Source organism: Macrosteles quadrilineatus, unplaced genomic scaffold (assembly GCF_028750875.1).
Source record: "Macrosteles quadrilineatus isolate MER2022 unplaced genomic scaffold, UCM_ALF_1.0 Scaffold_4__1_contigs__length_99947679, whole genome shotgun sequence".
Lineage (NCBI taxonomy): Eukaryota > Metazoa > Arthropoda > Insecta > Hemiptera > Cicadellidae > Macrosteles > Macrosteles quadrilineatus.
This window is the reverse complement of record NW_026542597.1, coordinates 90,001,888-90,019,784: the sequence shown is the minus strand read 5'-3', so window position 1 is coordinate 90,019,784 and position 17,897 is coordinate 90,001,888. Positions and strand designations below refer to the sequence as shown.

The following is a 17,897-nucleotide window of genomic DNA, read 5'->3' as shown; positions in this document are numbered from 1 at the left end:
GCCTTGGGAAGTTTTGCCTTTATAAGTCTTAAGTGTAGGCTATAGCCAATGTTTTATTTATCTGCTAATTTTACTAGAAACAGTCTTCTACTGTAGGAAGGATGATGTAAACTCAACAAAGTAGAACGAGAATAACTACTATTTTAATATTTAACAGCAAATTTAGTCAACCTTTTGTACAGAACGATTCAGTGTTTCGTTGCTGAAATACTGTAAACACAATAACCAATAACATATATACTAAAGTGTATTCGATTCCCAAATCGGTGTATACATATGACTAGTTTTACAGTTAATTGCAAAAGTTTTGGAAACTACTCGAAATAATATAAAAATAGTAGACATACTTGTACGTGTGTGTGTGCGTGTGAATACTTTTAAACTCATCAAATTCCATCATAAACGCATATTATTCCTCTTATTCACGTACGAGTAGATCAAACCAATTCTATCCTTGGTTATACATTCAGTGAAACTTTAATTGTATTCCTACATCATGTCCTATAGTACTTCATATCTAGCTTTGTAGTTTCGCCTTCTACTCCATGATTGTTTCACTTCACACTTAATCAAGTCAATAACAAGCAAACTCTGATAAGACAATATATTGTATACTTGTCTCGAAACTTCAACGGGAACATCGCGCAACAATTTGAAGTTTCTTCATTGTTTACAAGTAACAACCGCTCATTCTCTTCTGTTTTACTTCAATTGTTTATTGTTTGTTTATTAGTGAACAATGGTTTACAAAGTGTTGATAAATTTAGATATTTTCAAAATTAGTTGTAATGAAACTAATCACACATTTTTTGTGTAAGCCGAATCTCATAGTGCAATATGTTTTCCTTAAATCCAAATTTGATCATAAAATAAAACGTTGTTTGTAAATTTGTGATATGCTAATATTGAGAATATATCAAATACGTCAATATCAATTTTTACAAAATACCACCATCGCAATTGATGCACAAAATACCTCTTTTTTATCAGTCGATTTCTCTGTTACCACTTTTAATTTTAATTTTGGTTTACTTAGTATTTAGATTATCTCTCTATTCTCGTATTGTGGCATTCTTTAGATGTCTTTACTTTTGCTGTTAGGGCATTTCCGTTTGTATTGTAGTATACTTGCTTATGACGAAAAAAACTATGATCTTCCAGCTCTGTACTTCCCAATAAATAATTATTTTAAAAGCAGTTACGTCTATATGTTTGTAAAATAAAAACTCCTCATTTAAAGTTTGTATTGTGGTGTTTAGCTGAATTTACACTAGCTGTTTCAAGAATTGACCTCACGAGGCTTTAAAATTAAAACTCGAATCTAAGACAGTACTACATAACTCGTGCTTTCAAAGCAATGCCGTCATCATAGATGATATAATACCCTATATGAGTTCATTTATGCCGTCATATGCTAAATGCTATAATTGTAAAAATTCCTATCCATTCCAAGTGTATATTGTGGTGTTATTTAGCTGTTAATTTTCGCTGTTTTACGAATAACTCTATTACCACGGATACTATAACAGAAACTTTATGGATCATACATAAACAAATTACGTCACTGGCCCGTAAGTAAGCCTGTTTGTTTAATTTAAATGTAGCTGTCAAAAAACGTCCATACCAGGTTAAGGCTATTAGTTTATGATTTGGGCCAGTGACGTAATTTGTTTATTTATGATCCATACAGTTTATTTTCTAACATCCATAGCAATTACGAGGCATAATAATTTAAGTACAGTATCCGAATCTCACTTTTTTCTCTAGCTTCTACATTTTTGTGTACATATTAACGATATAGATAAACTAACATATGCGAATAACCGCAAATCGACCACAATGTCATTGTTGTAGGCCGTCTCCAAGGCAACCGCGGGTGCGCAGTCTCAGCACTGGTAGCCAAACACCCAGCGATCCTCTGGCCAAACCTTCACACCGCTGGTTACGGATGTCCATGCGGAGGGCGAGGCCCTTCAGACTCGACGAGCCTGTAGCGCCGGTCGCACCACCTCCTGGAACCTCTCGACCCAGTAGTGCCCCGGTGGCTTCGACCAGTCGTCCATCCCGGGGGCGAAGACGGAGGATCAGTTCTTCGACGAGCAGACGACGCGAGAACGCGCAGAACGACCCAGTTAGTCCCGACCACTCGTGGACCTCCCATCCTATCAGTGATGACGAGAGTGTGGAGTCTACTCCGAGGAGGCAGCCTAGGCCGGAGAACCCGTTCAGGTAGGAGTTTAAGTTGGTGGAGGGATTATGTATGTAGGTTTTATTTTTGTATTTGTAAACAGTCGAACCTCTAAGACGAATTTCAAGGGGTTGGTGAAAAATTCGTATCATCAAGGTATTCTTAAAGAGGTTTGTTTTGTCGAGGTTTAATACTGCCGTTATTCATCTTATAGAGGTTTCTCTTTCTGCCAAGGACTGAGGAAGGAAGAGGGATGGGTGGTTTTTTATGTTGAGACAAGCTTCTGTTTGGAGGCTAAGATCATGATAAATTCGTTTTATAGAGGTCGCATTCGTTTTGTGCTAAGAGTATTCGTTGTATAGGTTAATCAGTCCTAGCCCACGTCACAAATAAATTCGTCTTGAATTTCGTCGCATTGACCTTTATGGAAGTTTCAAGGGGATTTAAAAAATCGTCTTATTGAGGAATTCGTTTTACCGAGTTTCGTATTAACGAGGTTGGACTTAGCAAAGTAGTAGTTGATATAATGTCCACCTTGTAATGGGTAAAACGGTGTTTTTTAAGCGTTGTCCGTCACCAGTTTTACTAATTTCAATGGCCAACTATCAAATCCGACATCAAATTGAAGATAATTTATATTCAACAAAAATGTCTGTCGGCACATATTACTTTTTGTCTACAAATACGATGAGTGTTAAAAACATTCAGATTACATTGAGCGGTACATAAAAAAACATTATTCCGGTTGGACATAAAATTCGAAAACGAATAAACGCAGAATGTACAGCCCACACGACGCAACTAGCTGTACATGATTTTTTTAGTTTTGAACTACTGGGATTTCAGGATAGTGTTTTATATTTGGCCGAAATCACGATGTCAGAAACCTGCACCATAATTCCCCTTCAACCGTGAATAAAGCCAAGACTATTTCTCTTTTTCCGTCCCATACACTAAACACGTATCTAAAAATTACGCTAAAACACCAATTAAACTGGTTACAGCTCACTTTTTATCAAGCAAATTTATTTTCTAGAATTAAATTAATAACGAAATAGAACGTAATGTATCGAATGCATATTTGGTACCTTCAATACCATGTAGGCAATAAGTGTTGCTATATTGTTGTGTGTGATGCATCTATAAAGGCTTCAGGCGCTTCAATTATTCAATTAATGAATAGAATGACGAGTGTTTTGGTCAAAATTACCCTACTAACAAGTGACATAAAATTAATTGCCAACAAAGAAATAAGATAAAGCAAAAGGACCTGGGTTTTAGGGATTTTCCTAGGTTTTACTTGAATAAGAGAAAATGCAATCTGGATCAAATAAACTCAGACCTCTTACCCAAAATTAAACTTAGGAACACCTAAATATCCACATTTTTGTAGGTTATAGTGAAAAGTTATTTGGGTTTCTAGTGCCATACTGGAGTCTTATCTTGTTCAAATGAAAATCCTATTCAAAAAAAAATTCTTAACTTAAACATATTTTATAATAGGCTATTATTTTATTTACCTACACAAAAGCTTTTAGTTTACGCCTGCAATAATTAATACAGTGGAACTGCAATGTGTCGTGGCTAACATAGATAATGCAGGAAAATCATTCAGTTTAATCAAATGTTCGTAATGTAGGCCTAATCATGAAAATATGCGTTAGCACTGCTTAATTAATTGCTATTCATTGGATAAAAAGTATTTTTATTGCGTTAGCCTTATAAAAGCGTCAAATTGATGCCTGCAATTGTTTAAATGCAATCCGTGCAACTGTAGTGTAGTGTGAAGTATTGATGGAAAATGCAGGCGTTTAAAATATTCAGTCAAATCAATTGGCGTGTGATTTTGTCTGTGCAAATTTGCTCTCCATTGCTTGATGAGTTTTGTTCCTATGTACCACGCAATGTAGTATTTTTTATGGTAAATAAATTATAAACATTTTTCATTTCTGACTGTCACTATACAGTTAATTGTGTCTTTTATGCAGAGGTGTAAATAATGGGAAATAAAAAAATTAGTTTCAAATTTTAATTTTATGGTTTTATATTATTGATCTATTTTACTACATGTATAAAATGTCAAAATATTTCGTATCAATGTTTGACGTCTCAAAGATTTTACTAATTACGAGATAATTACATACTTATCAATCGTGCCATCAGAATAATTATGTACCTCATCTTTGTAAAATTATTTCTTAGTTTCTATGATTTGTGGCAGTGTTAAACGAAGCACTTAAAAAATTGAAACAAAGTAAACTTATTGTACAGTTTAACCTCGATAACAAGCTTCAGGAGATGATAAAATAAAACTTGTTACTAAGGTTAGAGGTTTGTAATGATATGTAATTAAGGTCTTATGAAATCAAGGGTTTTTGAAAATAAGTCTTGGTATCAAAGGACTATTGTTATTGAGGGTCTCCTCATTGGGGTTCCACAAAAGTTAGCTGAAACAACCAAACTATATTTCATTCCATCTACGACCCTAGATGCAAGAATAAAAGTTAAATTACGTGTTTTTGATCATTGGCTAAAAATGATTCTGGCCAAGAAACAGCTGATCTTAGTCATAACACAGCTGTCATCTTATCCATTCAACACTACTATAATATCATTTTGAAACTCTTCATAAAGTTATTGTCGTTGTGTGAAATTTCAGCTAAAATGCTCCAGCCAAGTTTCATGACGCAAAGACATCTGCCTAATTTCTCTTTTAGACCTAAATACACAACTTGTATGTTTGCCATTAAATTTCTCTGGGAAATTTCACACAGAATCATCACTGTGTTGGCAACCCTGTTGGAGATGGAGCGAAACTGATCGCCCGGTGGGTTTTTGCCGGGTGAAATCCTCCGACAGTCGTGCAGTCATTTGTGTAAACATTCAAATAGGTGAATCGATCGAAGAAAGCAAAATGGTCGAAGCAGCAAAACCAAGGTAAACTATCTGATGGGTGGAAAGTCGTTGTGAATTTTCCGTCGATGTTTTTGTGAAATCAAACGCATCGCGTCCTTGATGGATCAACAAACTGAACACTGTTTTGTTGTGAAACTTTTGGAAACTGAGAATATTTCCGTCTTATCCCAATATAAAATATTTTTAAAGTCATTGACATTCTGGTACTTTCAAAGTTACCATGTTGAGCTTTTAAGTTTTGATTGCTATTATCCATGGAAAAGGCAAAATTTTTATGTTTAGTTTATTTTACTTTATTATAATTTGTTTATAAACAAATAGTTTGGAAGTAAATTTCAAAATTGTATGTTTGAAGATAATAAATTGAAAACCCCTTTTTTGCCCCGTAACGCCCCCTCAAAACCCTGTTCCTATTACGATCATGCTGGTTTGCGAACTCGTTCGAATTAATATAGGTTTACACTTTCATACAACATTTAATCAAAATCTGTTATTTTTACTTTTACACATTGAATCGTTGAATTTTATTTAGCCTTCTGGAGATATCAAAAGGAAAAATGTTATCGGTTTCGGTAAACAGTCTTAAAATGAGACCTACTACAATATTTACTTTCCCATAAATTCGCTAAAAATCATAAACCATACGATTCTCAATCTAATCAAGTTTGCTAAACCTAAACACCATTAATTTAGACGTACAAATTTGCAATGACACCTTCCAACTTTCGCTTTCGAAAGCTAAAAATACAATTACATTGATGACCGTGACATCTGATTCTTGTTTGTCCGAGTCATTGTCCCAGTTCCCTGGTTTGTTTTGATCACTCGGGAAGTGTAAATGTGTATTATAACTTGTAATTTAACATGTGGGAACCGGGCCACCTTGTGAATTTACTGGACAAACAATGTGTTGGCCGTGGTCAACCAAAACAGGCAAAAATGCGATTGGACTGAAAATGATGAGCGACATTTGTTACCTTTTTGGAAGACGGGTGTGGACTATTACTGTATCATCAATTTGATCGTGTACCCAAAATAAGCCTTGACCAAAATTATAGGAAATTGTGTTACCTTAAAAACAAGGCAGGGCACAATGAACTGGACATGTTTAAGTGAACCTCCCCTATATAGGGAAGAAGCCATTCTGGTGGCATGGTTAGACCTAGACCCGGGACCTATTTACTTTTTTTGTTTTGATTGTGACCAGAGGCCAAAAATACCATTCGTCACAATGTTTAAATAAGTTTGAGTCCGTGAACATAATAAGTAGTTGGTCTGATTTTGATGAAATTTGGCATCAACATGTAGGGCTAGATACAATTTGAATGAGTTCACAAACTAGCAAGATCGGATCATGGGAACAATGTTTTGAAGAGTTTTGAAATCTTAAAATGGATTTTCAACTTGTGTTTAACTTGTTTTCCTTAAAATATGAAAACGCCCACTCATTACAACCATTGTATAGAGCTTAAATAATAAATAATTTTGTATATTGCAGCATTTTTGTACGATTGAAAATAAATATAACCTTACATTTTAAATTATTTCGTTATTTGTTGTGTTGGAGAAGTACTGTATACTGTTGTAGTTTTCTTCTTTATGGATTTATTAGGATCAAAGTTGGTAAATTAATTTATTTTGTACTATTCAAGCACCTTTTTCCTTCCCTGAAGCAGTCAACCTTATTGGATCTAAATTAATTTAAATAGGAAATAAAGCCACCCCAATGATCTCAATGTATGTTAGTGTCGTAGTTTGTAAAAAAATTACGGAAACGCTGCTTAAATTGACAGCTAGTATTTGTCCTGAAAAAAATAATGGCAAATATTTTCCAATTATTGACGGAAACATTACATTATTTTTTTAGTCAATAATTAAGTCAGAAATTGTTTCATACCGATTTTAGTCAAACATACAGGTCAGAAAGTCTGTTAGAAGAACACGCAACATAGCATCCACAACCAATGAATAATAATAACCATTGTTTACAACCATAAAAGGTACAACAAACTACATCTGTAGATGTAGATAGCTATTGTTTGTTCCATATTTGGTTGCAACAAGTCGTGTACGTTTGTGAGATACCAGTTAACTCTTCGTTGTCCTGGTCAGAGATTTAGTTAACAATAACATGAATTGTGTGAGGATTTGAAATTACTTATCTATATGTAAAAAAGAGGAAGTTTGTATATATATATATATATATTTGAACGTTATGGACTCTGAAACCGCTCGACAGATTGTAATGAAACTTTCAGGTATTATTAAGTATTATTCAGAGATGGTTTGTGTGAAGTTTGGTGCAGGTCCGTCAAAAGGGCTCCGCCCCAGTGGCTCTGGAGTTTGCCATGTTAACCTTATGAGTACTTATATTTAAATGGAATTAAAGAATCTTAACAGCTGGTTCAACTAATCAATTTGATTCTGTGTTGTCCAATAGCATTAAAAAGTTAATAGGTTTACCAACAGGTTGCAGCACTATTATTTTTTTAAATTTATGACAATTGCTAATTTGCAACCGAAAGGTGAGTGAGCGTAGCGAACGAACTTCAACCTGGAGGCGAGTAAGCGTAGCGAACGAGCTCCAACCTAAAGGTGAGTGAGCATAGCGAACGAACTTCAACCAGGACGTGATTAAGCCATGCGAATACTTATGAAGTTAAGCGGGGCAAAGTCCGCGGGTACAGCTAGTTTATTATAAATCCAATGCTTGCAAGTATGGACCAAAAGTTGGTAAATTTACTGGGACTTAAATGATCTGTATGTATGTAGGTAAAGGATAGATGTACCTTTTTCCCACAGTATGTCAGTTTTCTAGCAAAATGGAAATAACTATATATCAACTCATAATTCTTTATTTGGCTGAAGAAAAAAAGTGATGTGTGTTTTCTGACGGGTATATGTAAACGTTTTAAGGGGAGCACATGTGAATTAGACTTCAATGCTACTTATATGGGGTAACAAGCTACTATATCGGTACCAATATCTCGGAAAATATTTGAGATATTGATCTGACATTTGTTGTGTGCTCATATACATGTTAACAAGTAAAATCATGCAAAATAATTCATCTATGGCATGTAGTTAGAAAAACAAAATATTTTCAAATTTGTTTATTTTTTATTATTTTTTTTAAGTTTTGGAAATCACAACTTAAACTTTTTCTATTGATTTTATTATTTGTTATGTTGTATTATGTTATTTCTGAACACGATATGCCCACTTTTAACTGAAATAAAGCAAAAAAAGCGTGACCTCCTCTATAGGAAGAAGTAGCATAACAGGATTTGTGTGCAATCCCTTTTAAACTCAATAATGCCGTCAACTTCCACCCAAGCCGTATTTAACCTGGTACCTGGTGTTACTGAATAACCAAAACCAAAGCCAAAACCGATAGCACGGAAAAGCTTATACCACACCGTAACAGTCAAAATTGATGTGTAGACCTGGGGCCCATTTCATAATAAACTACAAGTTACAACTTGTAATCACCATTAGATTTGCATTGGGCGATCAGCTGATTTACTAATAATATTAGTTTGTACTTTATTATAAAATGGGCCCCAGGACGTATGGTAGATACTAGGTAGGTTTCCAAATAGTAGCTGTTATTTCCGACGAGACATTTATTTTATAAGCCAATCGTCGGTCTCATGTAGGAGACACGACTCTCGGCTTTACAAACAATAATTGTTAAAGTAAAAGTAAAAGTTAAGTAAAGAAAAACCTGTGATGATAGAAGCTAGTCATGTTCCAGCTACTCAAAACTCCCTGCGAGTGTCAACGGATACAGAGGACTCATAGTAAACTACCGCGGCTTTAAATCACAAAATTGTCCTATGGTTTATAATTTCCAAATGATTGTTAATCTTTTAGCTAAAGGTTAAATAGTTTTAGTACCTCAATATTATTAAATAATTAATAAACTTGGAATACTGGTAAGGATTTAGATGTATTTGTCTCACTGACATCTAGTGGAGACTAGGCGAACTCGGTCGCTTTGGGTGGTGACACCTAGCGGTGAATAGGTGAACTGTGGCGCGTCTGACGAAGCTAATGTACTACTGTATATTTATTGCTTGATATTTCGCCAAACTTTTAAAAAACTAATTCAATCGAGTGAGTCTATGTATTCTATTTTACTTCTCTTTATTTGTACATTAGGCCTAAAAAACTGGGCATAAAACCCCAGTTTTGACAGTAACCAGGTAATTTTAACTCTCTGTTAGTTAACTGCAGGTAGCACTGAATGATAGAATTGCGAGACGTTGACCGCCTTTGTACTAAAAGATAAGTACTAAAGTACATTGTACTTATTACACTAGGGGAATAGGGGATTGTGAGATTGTACATGATTAAAGCCAATGGTACCAACATAACAAAAATTGTACTTCTCGATTTTCTGGAAGAGTTGCTGTGTCAGTGCTACCACTCCCTCCAGTTGTATTTCTATCTCAGTGATAAAAGCACCTTAAAATTTGTATCTGATTCTTAAGGATTATAAATCTACAAGGTCATGTTCAATCTCTAATTACATTCACCTACGCAGCATTAAATATCTAATGACCTCTAATTGTCCTAGAACAGTTTTGTCTCGTTAAATTCTAGGAGTGGCTCCAATAAATTCCAATCAAAATGAATTCTCAGTTCCTATGGTCAGTGACAGTAGGTCCTGTCCTTAGTTCCTGGTCGCGCCCTTGATTTGGTTACGTCATCGATGTAGCGAGAGAGAGAGAGAGAGAGGGAGGGGGGGAGAGAGAAGTGGGAGTCTGAGAGAGCGCATGCGTTGAAATAACGCCGGCGCGTTGTCATTGCGCAATCTCTTGGTGTATTCAGTCTTTGTTTTGTGTGAATAATTTATACTTTGCCACATTTCCGTTATCATCTGAATTTTGGTAAAATCTAGAAAGAAATTTACAGAACACGGTAACTCTGTTGACATATAAACCAGACTTGGCAGCGACGATCAACACCTTCCGCATACTTATCAATACAAGATAGTCTACAGCTCTACAAACTAATCTTTTTCATTATGAATTTGGTGAATCTAGAAAATTAATAGTAACCATCGCAATGAACTATACATAATAATTGCCAAAAACATACCATAAGCCCATAAGGTTGTCTTTGGCAGATTTTTTTATAACTAGCTGCTGTACCCGTACTTCGCAACGGGAAGAAAAAATGGTTTCATGATCATTATCATAGATTTAGACTAAATTAATCAATTATAAAGTTATAGATTAAATAATCCTACCCCATGGATGTGTAAAATACATTTAATTTCTTTGCATAAGCTGTCTGAAATTGTTAAATGAGCATTATGCAATTCTTGTTTACATTGAAATGTCAAAGCAAAGATAAGCATGCCATGGAGACCAATCAATATTATTTACGTTTGAAAACCTCACCTTAAAACTTTAGACATCCACGGGGCGAAGCCCGAGGGTAACTCGAGGAAGTGAATAGGCCTATGACGTTCTTAAGAACCATCTTTGTGGTTAGTTTTGGCTATATTGGTTTAGTGTTTTTGTCATGGACAGCCACCAAGACAGACACCATATCAATTTTTATAATTAAGGACAATAGATCCATGAGTATGTTTATTCATATAACGGCCACTGATGGCAAAATATTCTTACTGGTTTTATCCAACCAATTATCGTAATTGAATTACTCAATTAAGCTTCTACAGGGTAAATTTCCGCTTACAGCGCCGCGAGCAAAAAGATTGTCCATTTTAAATCACTATCCGTTATACGGGAAAACTAAAAAATAGCGTGTGGAAAGTTCTACGATTTGTTTACAAGTGATTAACTCTTTTATCAGGTCACATAGTATCTAAGACCGTGTTTGGTAGCGAATTTTAAAAGGGTTGACGTATTGCGGTGACGCACGTGAAAACTCACCACTAACTTTTAAGATTAGGGATGTTTTTTATTTCCTCTCTATCTACGTTGACTTTGAATAGTTCAAGTAGTAATCTTCCGATTCTCTTTAGAGTCCTATTTCTATGCGTGTTATATGGTGGTGACGTATGACCATCGATGTATAATATATGACTGCACTTATGTCGACTAAATATTTATCTCTTCTCTAAAGGTTTATTTTATGGATCTTGCATGGACATTTTTTGTTTTAGTACCAAAGAACAAGCGATAATTTACAAATAGATAATTTTATCTAATACTAAATTATATGATGACATTGTTTGGAAGTTATGTGCGCACCACCTAAGGACGAAGGAGCTGATGGGATTGTTAATGAACGAAAAACATATAAAACCCAATTATGTATCTTGCTCATTTTTAGATAGTTATACAAATAAATAATGATTTTTATCAACTATTTGTGCTTATTCTGAGATGTTAACAAGCCAAACGATACCAAGAGTAGACCATCCTAAATACTAGAGGGACAACAATTTAGCCAACACTATCACACTCAAATGATGTTAGATGCCACATAAAAAAGGCTTCAGACAAAACAATATGATGAGCTGTCTACACGCAAAGTCGATGGTTTTATCGGGTAATATATGTTGCCAAAATACAGTTTCGTTTATCGTTGACAAATCCCATGACCTTGAGCCATGTCAGATGCATCGCTGTGGTCGAGAAAGGTGAGATAAGTCAGTCGTGCTGATAGCCAGTGACCTTGAGGTTGCAGCTGATAACGTTGATACGCGCCGGCGACTGTGGCGTGCCACAAGGTCGCGGTCTAGGACCGATTTTCTTTTCCAGCACGAGCCACAAACCACGTAATAAGTGTATGCTGTGGAAGTAGGTTAGGTGATTTTAGGACTGTTTCTGGTGTTGACATTGGGCTGGTAAAATGTTGAGAATAATTATGGGGTTTGAAGTACTTAAACCTTCATTAATCAGGAGTAATAGAAGATCCCAGTCGTCCGGATGAAAAGAAAGTTTGGTGAAATTAAATTAAATACATATGAAGAAATTCAGCAATACATTTTCGTAGTGTTTTAAACTTTTGTACATAATAAAACACCTTTTGTACAGGAAAAACTCGAGAAAAGCTATTGTATTCTAAATTTGTCAAAGTGTAAATTACTAGCATTACGAGTTTAGTGATGTTTTTATAACATATAAATTTAATGCTTACAAACTGCTAAGAAACTGGTTGTATGGGTAAATCGAAGTCCTTTTTAAAGGGGGCCGAATAAAAGATGCTTTACAAATTCTAATTTGGTTTAATTTTTTTAAAATGTATTAGTACTAGTATAAGTTTCTAAATTTGGATACTGAAAAGCCATTCTATGTGGCTGGCCCCCACTCTCCTTTTTTTTTTTTTTTTTTTTTTTTTTTTTGCTCGAACGTGGCTCAATTGAACATTTTTTATCATTCTAAAACTAGACACTATGAGAATGGAATGTCTATACCTCTTCATTGTGCCATTGTGTCCACAGTATTGCTAAAGTTGGATAGCAAATGCAAATACATTGCTTGAACAGATTTGAACGATACATCTTGCACATGACCATTCCTTTACCTGCAAATCATTAATTTTCAAATCAATTCGGATTAAGCGTTGATTTTGTTTGAAAACTCCCAAAAGAACGTTGACAACAATTAAGTAGCCTTTATCATTTTTGACCTTGACACTACCCTTCAGTCTGTTGATAACACTTATCACTTCTGCCTTCCCTTCCCTTGATCCCCAAGCACATCTCCGGTTCCTCCTTCTTCCTCCAGATTGTCTGCTTCCCCCATTATATTTAGTTTCCGGTCAGCGCCCATCCTTCTGTCCTTTACCGTATGGTTAATGACTGCTAAACTGTCATATCCTGGTTACGTTGCTTCCGAGGAAATCAAGGAAGTTTTAATTTTACCTACTAAAGTTTTTCTTGGTTATATCATTCCGTTAGAGACAGATTACTATAGTTGAGAGGATTCGTCATGTTTTATTGAAGACTTTATTGGCCTCATTCTTCCTGGTATTTCCTAACGTATTCTATGTGGTACGGTGTTTAGGTTTGGGTAAATCCATCCTGAGTTTGAATCCGGCGGAATAGGCCTAATCTTGGGATTTTCCTGTTACAATTTGTCTGAGCAAAAGCGATGAAAGTGTACAAGGACTAAAATAGTTGTTTGAGTTTTCAGGAATGTTTATTTGTAGGATTAACCTAAGATACTGCAGTAGACTTCAAATATTCACATTGTATACTCTGAAGTCTATTTCGATGCTTGTCATGTTGTTTTCTGTCACAACTGAGTTCACCGTTTTCATAATCCTGAGGTAACTTTTACAATAGTGCTGTGGATTTACAAAAGAACGATCTATTGTGTTTTGTATTTGGTTTATTAGGTCAAAGTATTTTAATATGATGAATATACATGAACACATAAAATCAATAGTAAATATGGAAACGCACTCTATAATGAGACAGAATTATTTAATGTTTTTTTCTGACGAGTATACATGGTGATGACAAATCTACATAAAAATATGTCTTTATTGAAATTCATAATACAAGGTGTTTAGTTTTTATTAATTAGTTTTAAATAAAGGAGACATTTTTTAGTAACAGTAAAAGTTTCTATTCTCAAAAACATAACAACAACTTATTTGTAAACAGATGTAAGATAAACATGAAGAATCATATGTTATTTTAAAAGCATAGAATATTAAATATCTAAACATCTTCCCCTTTGACAAATTCAATTTTTCTTTTTCTTATGAAAAATGAGTTTCTTCTGAATTGTTTTCCATTTTTATATTGCACTACGTATGATCTTGGAGTTTCACCAACTTTTACTATGATAGCTGGCTCCCAGTTCTTGGTCCGAACATCTTGTACATAAATGGGATCCTTTAATAAGCCTGTAGAATGGGTGTCAAATGTAGTGATAGTTGAAAACCCTGATGGCTCATTGATTCTTTGTATCAACCCTAATCTAGTGCATGCTTCAAGCCCTAAGATAGGTGTGGAACTGCCTTTTACTACAATACAATCCATTATATCTAATTTCTCATTCGTTTCTACTTTAACAGTATTAAATGTAATACCTTATGATATCATTAAGAACTCTGGCTTATCATATAAACTAAGAAAAAGTAAGGTACGACTAGAAGCATATGGTGGCTTTAAGATAATACCTTTGGGAGAGATTACTGTTCAAGTAGAAACGAATGAGAAATTATATATAATGGATTGTATTGTAGTAAAAGGCAGTTCCACACCTATCTTAGGGCTTGAAGCATGCACTAGATTAGGGTTGATACAAAGAATCAATGAGCCATCAGGTTTTTCAACTATCACTACATTTGACACCCATTCTTCAGCCTCTTGTTGTTTTTCATCAATATTATACAAAGGTTGAGGTTTGTCTTTGTTCTGCCTTGTTGCTGGAGCACGTTTCTTCAAACAGACGTTGCTGAAATGGTTTGGCTTCTTAACACCAATTACAAAATTTGCCTAATGCAGGACAGGTCTGGTTATAGTCGTGATTCCTTCCACATTTCCTACATTGGTGTTCGGAAATGTTATATGATCTTGACTTTATCTGGTCAGTACTGAAAAAAGGAACCCGGTCGTTTTCTTTGTTTATAATCTTCAGATTATTTTCAGCAAGCTCAATACTCTTGCAATATTCAATAATTTTGTCTATTGATGCATCATCCCTTAACAAACGTTCCTGGGTTTCTCTGGAAAAAATTCCAAGTGCTATCTGTGCTTTCATTAGTTTAGACTCTTGATCTTTGAAATCACAAATCTTTGCACGATGCCTTAAGTTAGCTAGAAACTTGTCAAATGATTCTCCTTCAGATTGTCTGCATGTGATAAATTTGAAAACATCCATAATTTCATTCTTTTTTGGCAAACAATAATTTCCCAGAACATCCATGATGGATTCTATACTTTCATCAGTGACATCTGTGACTAAAGAATTGTACAGCTGTAAAGCTTCTTTACCCATCAAATTCTTCAATCGTGCCACTTTTACAGGATTGGGTTTCTTCGTTGTCTCTGTGGCTATAAAGTAGTTTTCAACGTCTTCCTTGAACTGCTTGAAATTTTCTGGCATATTGCCTATTAATGATAACTTATCTGGTTTATTGAATTCCATTTTTGAGCAGTCACAAACAAAATATAAATACACTCAAATGCACGACTGCGCCATGTTTAGTTTTTATTAATTAGTTTTAAATAAAGGAGACATTTTTTAGTAACAGTAAAAGTTTCTATTCTCAAAAACATAACAACAACTTATTTGTAAACAGATGTAAGATAAACATGAAGAATCATATGTTATTTTAAAAGCATAGAATATTAAATATCTAAACACAAGGAATTAAAAATTAACCTCTCGCCAAGTTTAGATAACATGGAGTCAGTCAGTTCTTATATTTTAGTGTTCCAACAGAAATATTGTTTTGAATGAATTATAACAATGTAAGAACCTAATAAAAGAAATAATTTTGCTAAATCATATAAATAATTTGCATCCATGAGCAAACGATCTACATAATTAAATTAATTCTATTCCGATGACACTAAGGGACACTGAGATTTTATGTTTATACCTATAATATACATTTTACTCGGTAAATAATTTTGATCGAAGGGGTCCTTTGGTATGGATCTTAAAATGGTTGTACTAGCCTACATTTAGGATCTTACCATGATTATGATGTTAGCCATAGACAAATAATGAATGATCATTCTTCTTTGTGTGTCGGATATGCTATTCAAATTCGCCAAAAATTTGAGGTGGTTAATAAGTGAATCTATAGCAATTCATCAGCTGATTGACTAGGGAAGCACAATTTGATACGAGGCAAACAGGATGTGGGTATAAGGGTGGAATGTGGGAGGGGATGGTTTGTTTAAAGCCCACCCAGCTGTTGCGCCATCGGTGTGGTCCGAACATAGGGAATATGATAGGGTTCGAAATTCACACATATGTGGGGCTCGGTGGCCCGAGTGTCTGGGAGCGCGGAACTACAATCCTAGAGTACTGGGTATAAATACAACAGATCACCAATGGATTTGCGTTGTGGTACTGGTGGAATTTTCAGTAGCGGAAGACGTTAGGAAAAAGTATGTCAAGTCAAATTGTATCCTCTGACTGGGTTCCCCATCGCTAAAAGGCATTGGAATATTTGTGTGTGTCAAAAGTTATTTTAACTGTCACATCTTGTTCATAGTTTTTGTTCTTGACATTCATGAACCAGACAAACCTTTCATTAAGCGGTATTTATTGAACGAAAACTTGTTTGGAAGAACTTGTCGGTCTCTAAAACGTAAAGGTAGCTTTTATAACAGAATTTATTTTTAGGAAATGATAAGTGATTAACCTCTGTGTAAAATTTAAGATTTTGGTTAAGCAGTTTAGGTGTCACCCCGATCCGAGTTGACTAAACAACACCACAAAAAGAAAGAACCACCTTTATTTTATATTACAAAATTTATAGTGAATATTTTTGACCATCAAGCCCTAAAGTATAAAATATGAAATAAACCTCAATGCAGAAAGAGTACACATCCATTAGAGGTATTGTAGTTGTATGGATTAGCAGAGCAAAAGGTGAGGGCCATACGATCAGATGATTAATATCAGATCAGCTGTCGCAATGGAGGTGTCAGATGGTGAAATAAATCGAACAGCTGTTCTATGTCCATTGTTGTTGGCCGAGCATATGGAACCAATAATAATTAAAACTACTACGATAAGTTTTAAAATAACAAGTCTCAAATTCTCTCTAAAAATTTAATAAGCTCCACTTTTTGGTCAAAAATTCTTATAATTTGGGTTTCAGTACTGGTAACTGTAACTGGTCTTTTTAGGTCTCAATGATATGAAAGTATGAATGAAAAACTTTTCCAGCTACATACGATTTTGAAGTACTTTCTGAGGTAGGACTGAAACACCGTTTAATTAAACAGGAGTTTGTGCAGAGGGTGATTAATATTTTATTCATTGTTTATAATCAACTTAAAAACTACTAGAATAGTTAAATCTATCTGAAACTACAGCCTCTCCTCTTGTATTAAAATCAAATATTAATGCACAAATTGACGAATCCGCCCTAAAATAAGGGAAACAAATTTAATCAACATAAAAACACGAAAACGTCACCAAACTCGTCGGATGAGGATTCCAATTTTCCAATAGACTAATAGAGTGAAAAGCCTTCTTGCTCTATCCAAAATCAATTTGACTCCTAAACCTCCTTTTAACCTATCAACAATAACTCTAATGATGTAATATTAACAATCTGCATGAGTAACGTCTACTTCGACCTTTATCTATGCTACAATAGACTTATAACTCCTGTGGAGAAAGTGTTCAGGATACATTTCAAGGAGACTTGATCCTGGAAGGATCCAGGTTGGGTTAAGATTATATCTTCATTACCCTTCTCTTTCGTTCATGAAACTAGTTGGTGCAACCTTCCATTGTCATGCTAAATGAAGGTAATGATATAAATGCGTTTAGTGGTCGATTAATGTCTTGGGGAAAGTGAAGTTGACGAAGATTTAACACTTTAACTGGAAGGAATAAAATTATATTCTTCTACATCCTGCTCAGAATTCAATAAGGTGTGCTTGAATTTTGACACAAAAATTCTCTTAAAAAGGTATACATAAATTCATAGCCTTGTTCTTCATAAATTTAAAAGCTCAGTTGCAAACCAAAAGCTTGATTGGTTACAATATAAAGAGCTGTCGAAATCTAAAAATAATTTTTGCTTCTTGATTTTTTCGGAATATTTGATTTTTCAAGTAATGTTTCTCAGTCATGCCTAACATGTTTGCACAAAATAGTAA

The 17,897-nt window shown here is 34.6% G+C and overlaps 1 protein-coding gene across 1 annotated transcript in view; it reads left to right on the top strand.

The window, feature by feature from the left end:
• Positions 1-17,897, top strand: part of LOC128991889 (sodium-dependent transporter bedraggled) — a 112,810-nt gene that overhangs the window by 36,399 nt on the left and 58,514 nt on the right. Inside the window, exon 3 of the mRNA XM_054415152.1 lies at positions 1,855-2,229. Coding sequence (XP_054271127.1) covers positions 1,855-2,229 — 375 coding nt within the window. The remainder of the gene's footprint in view (positions 1-1,854; positions 2,230-17,897) is intronic.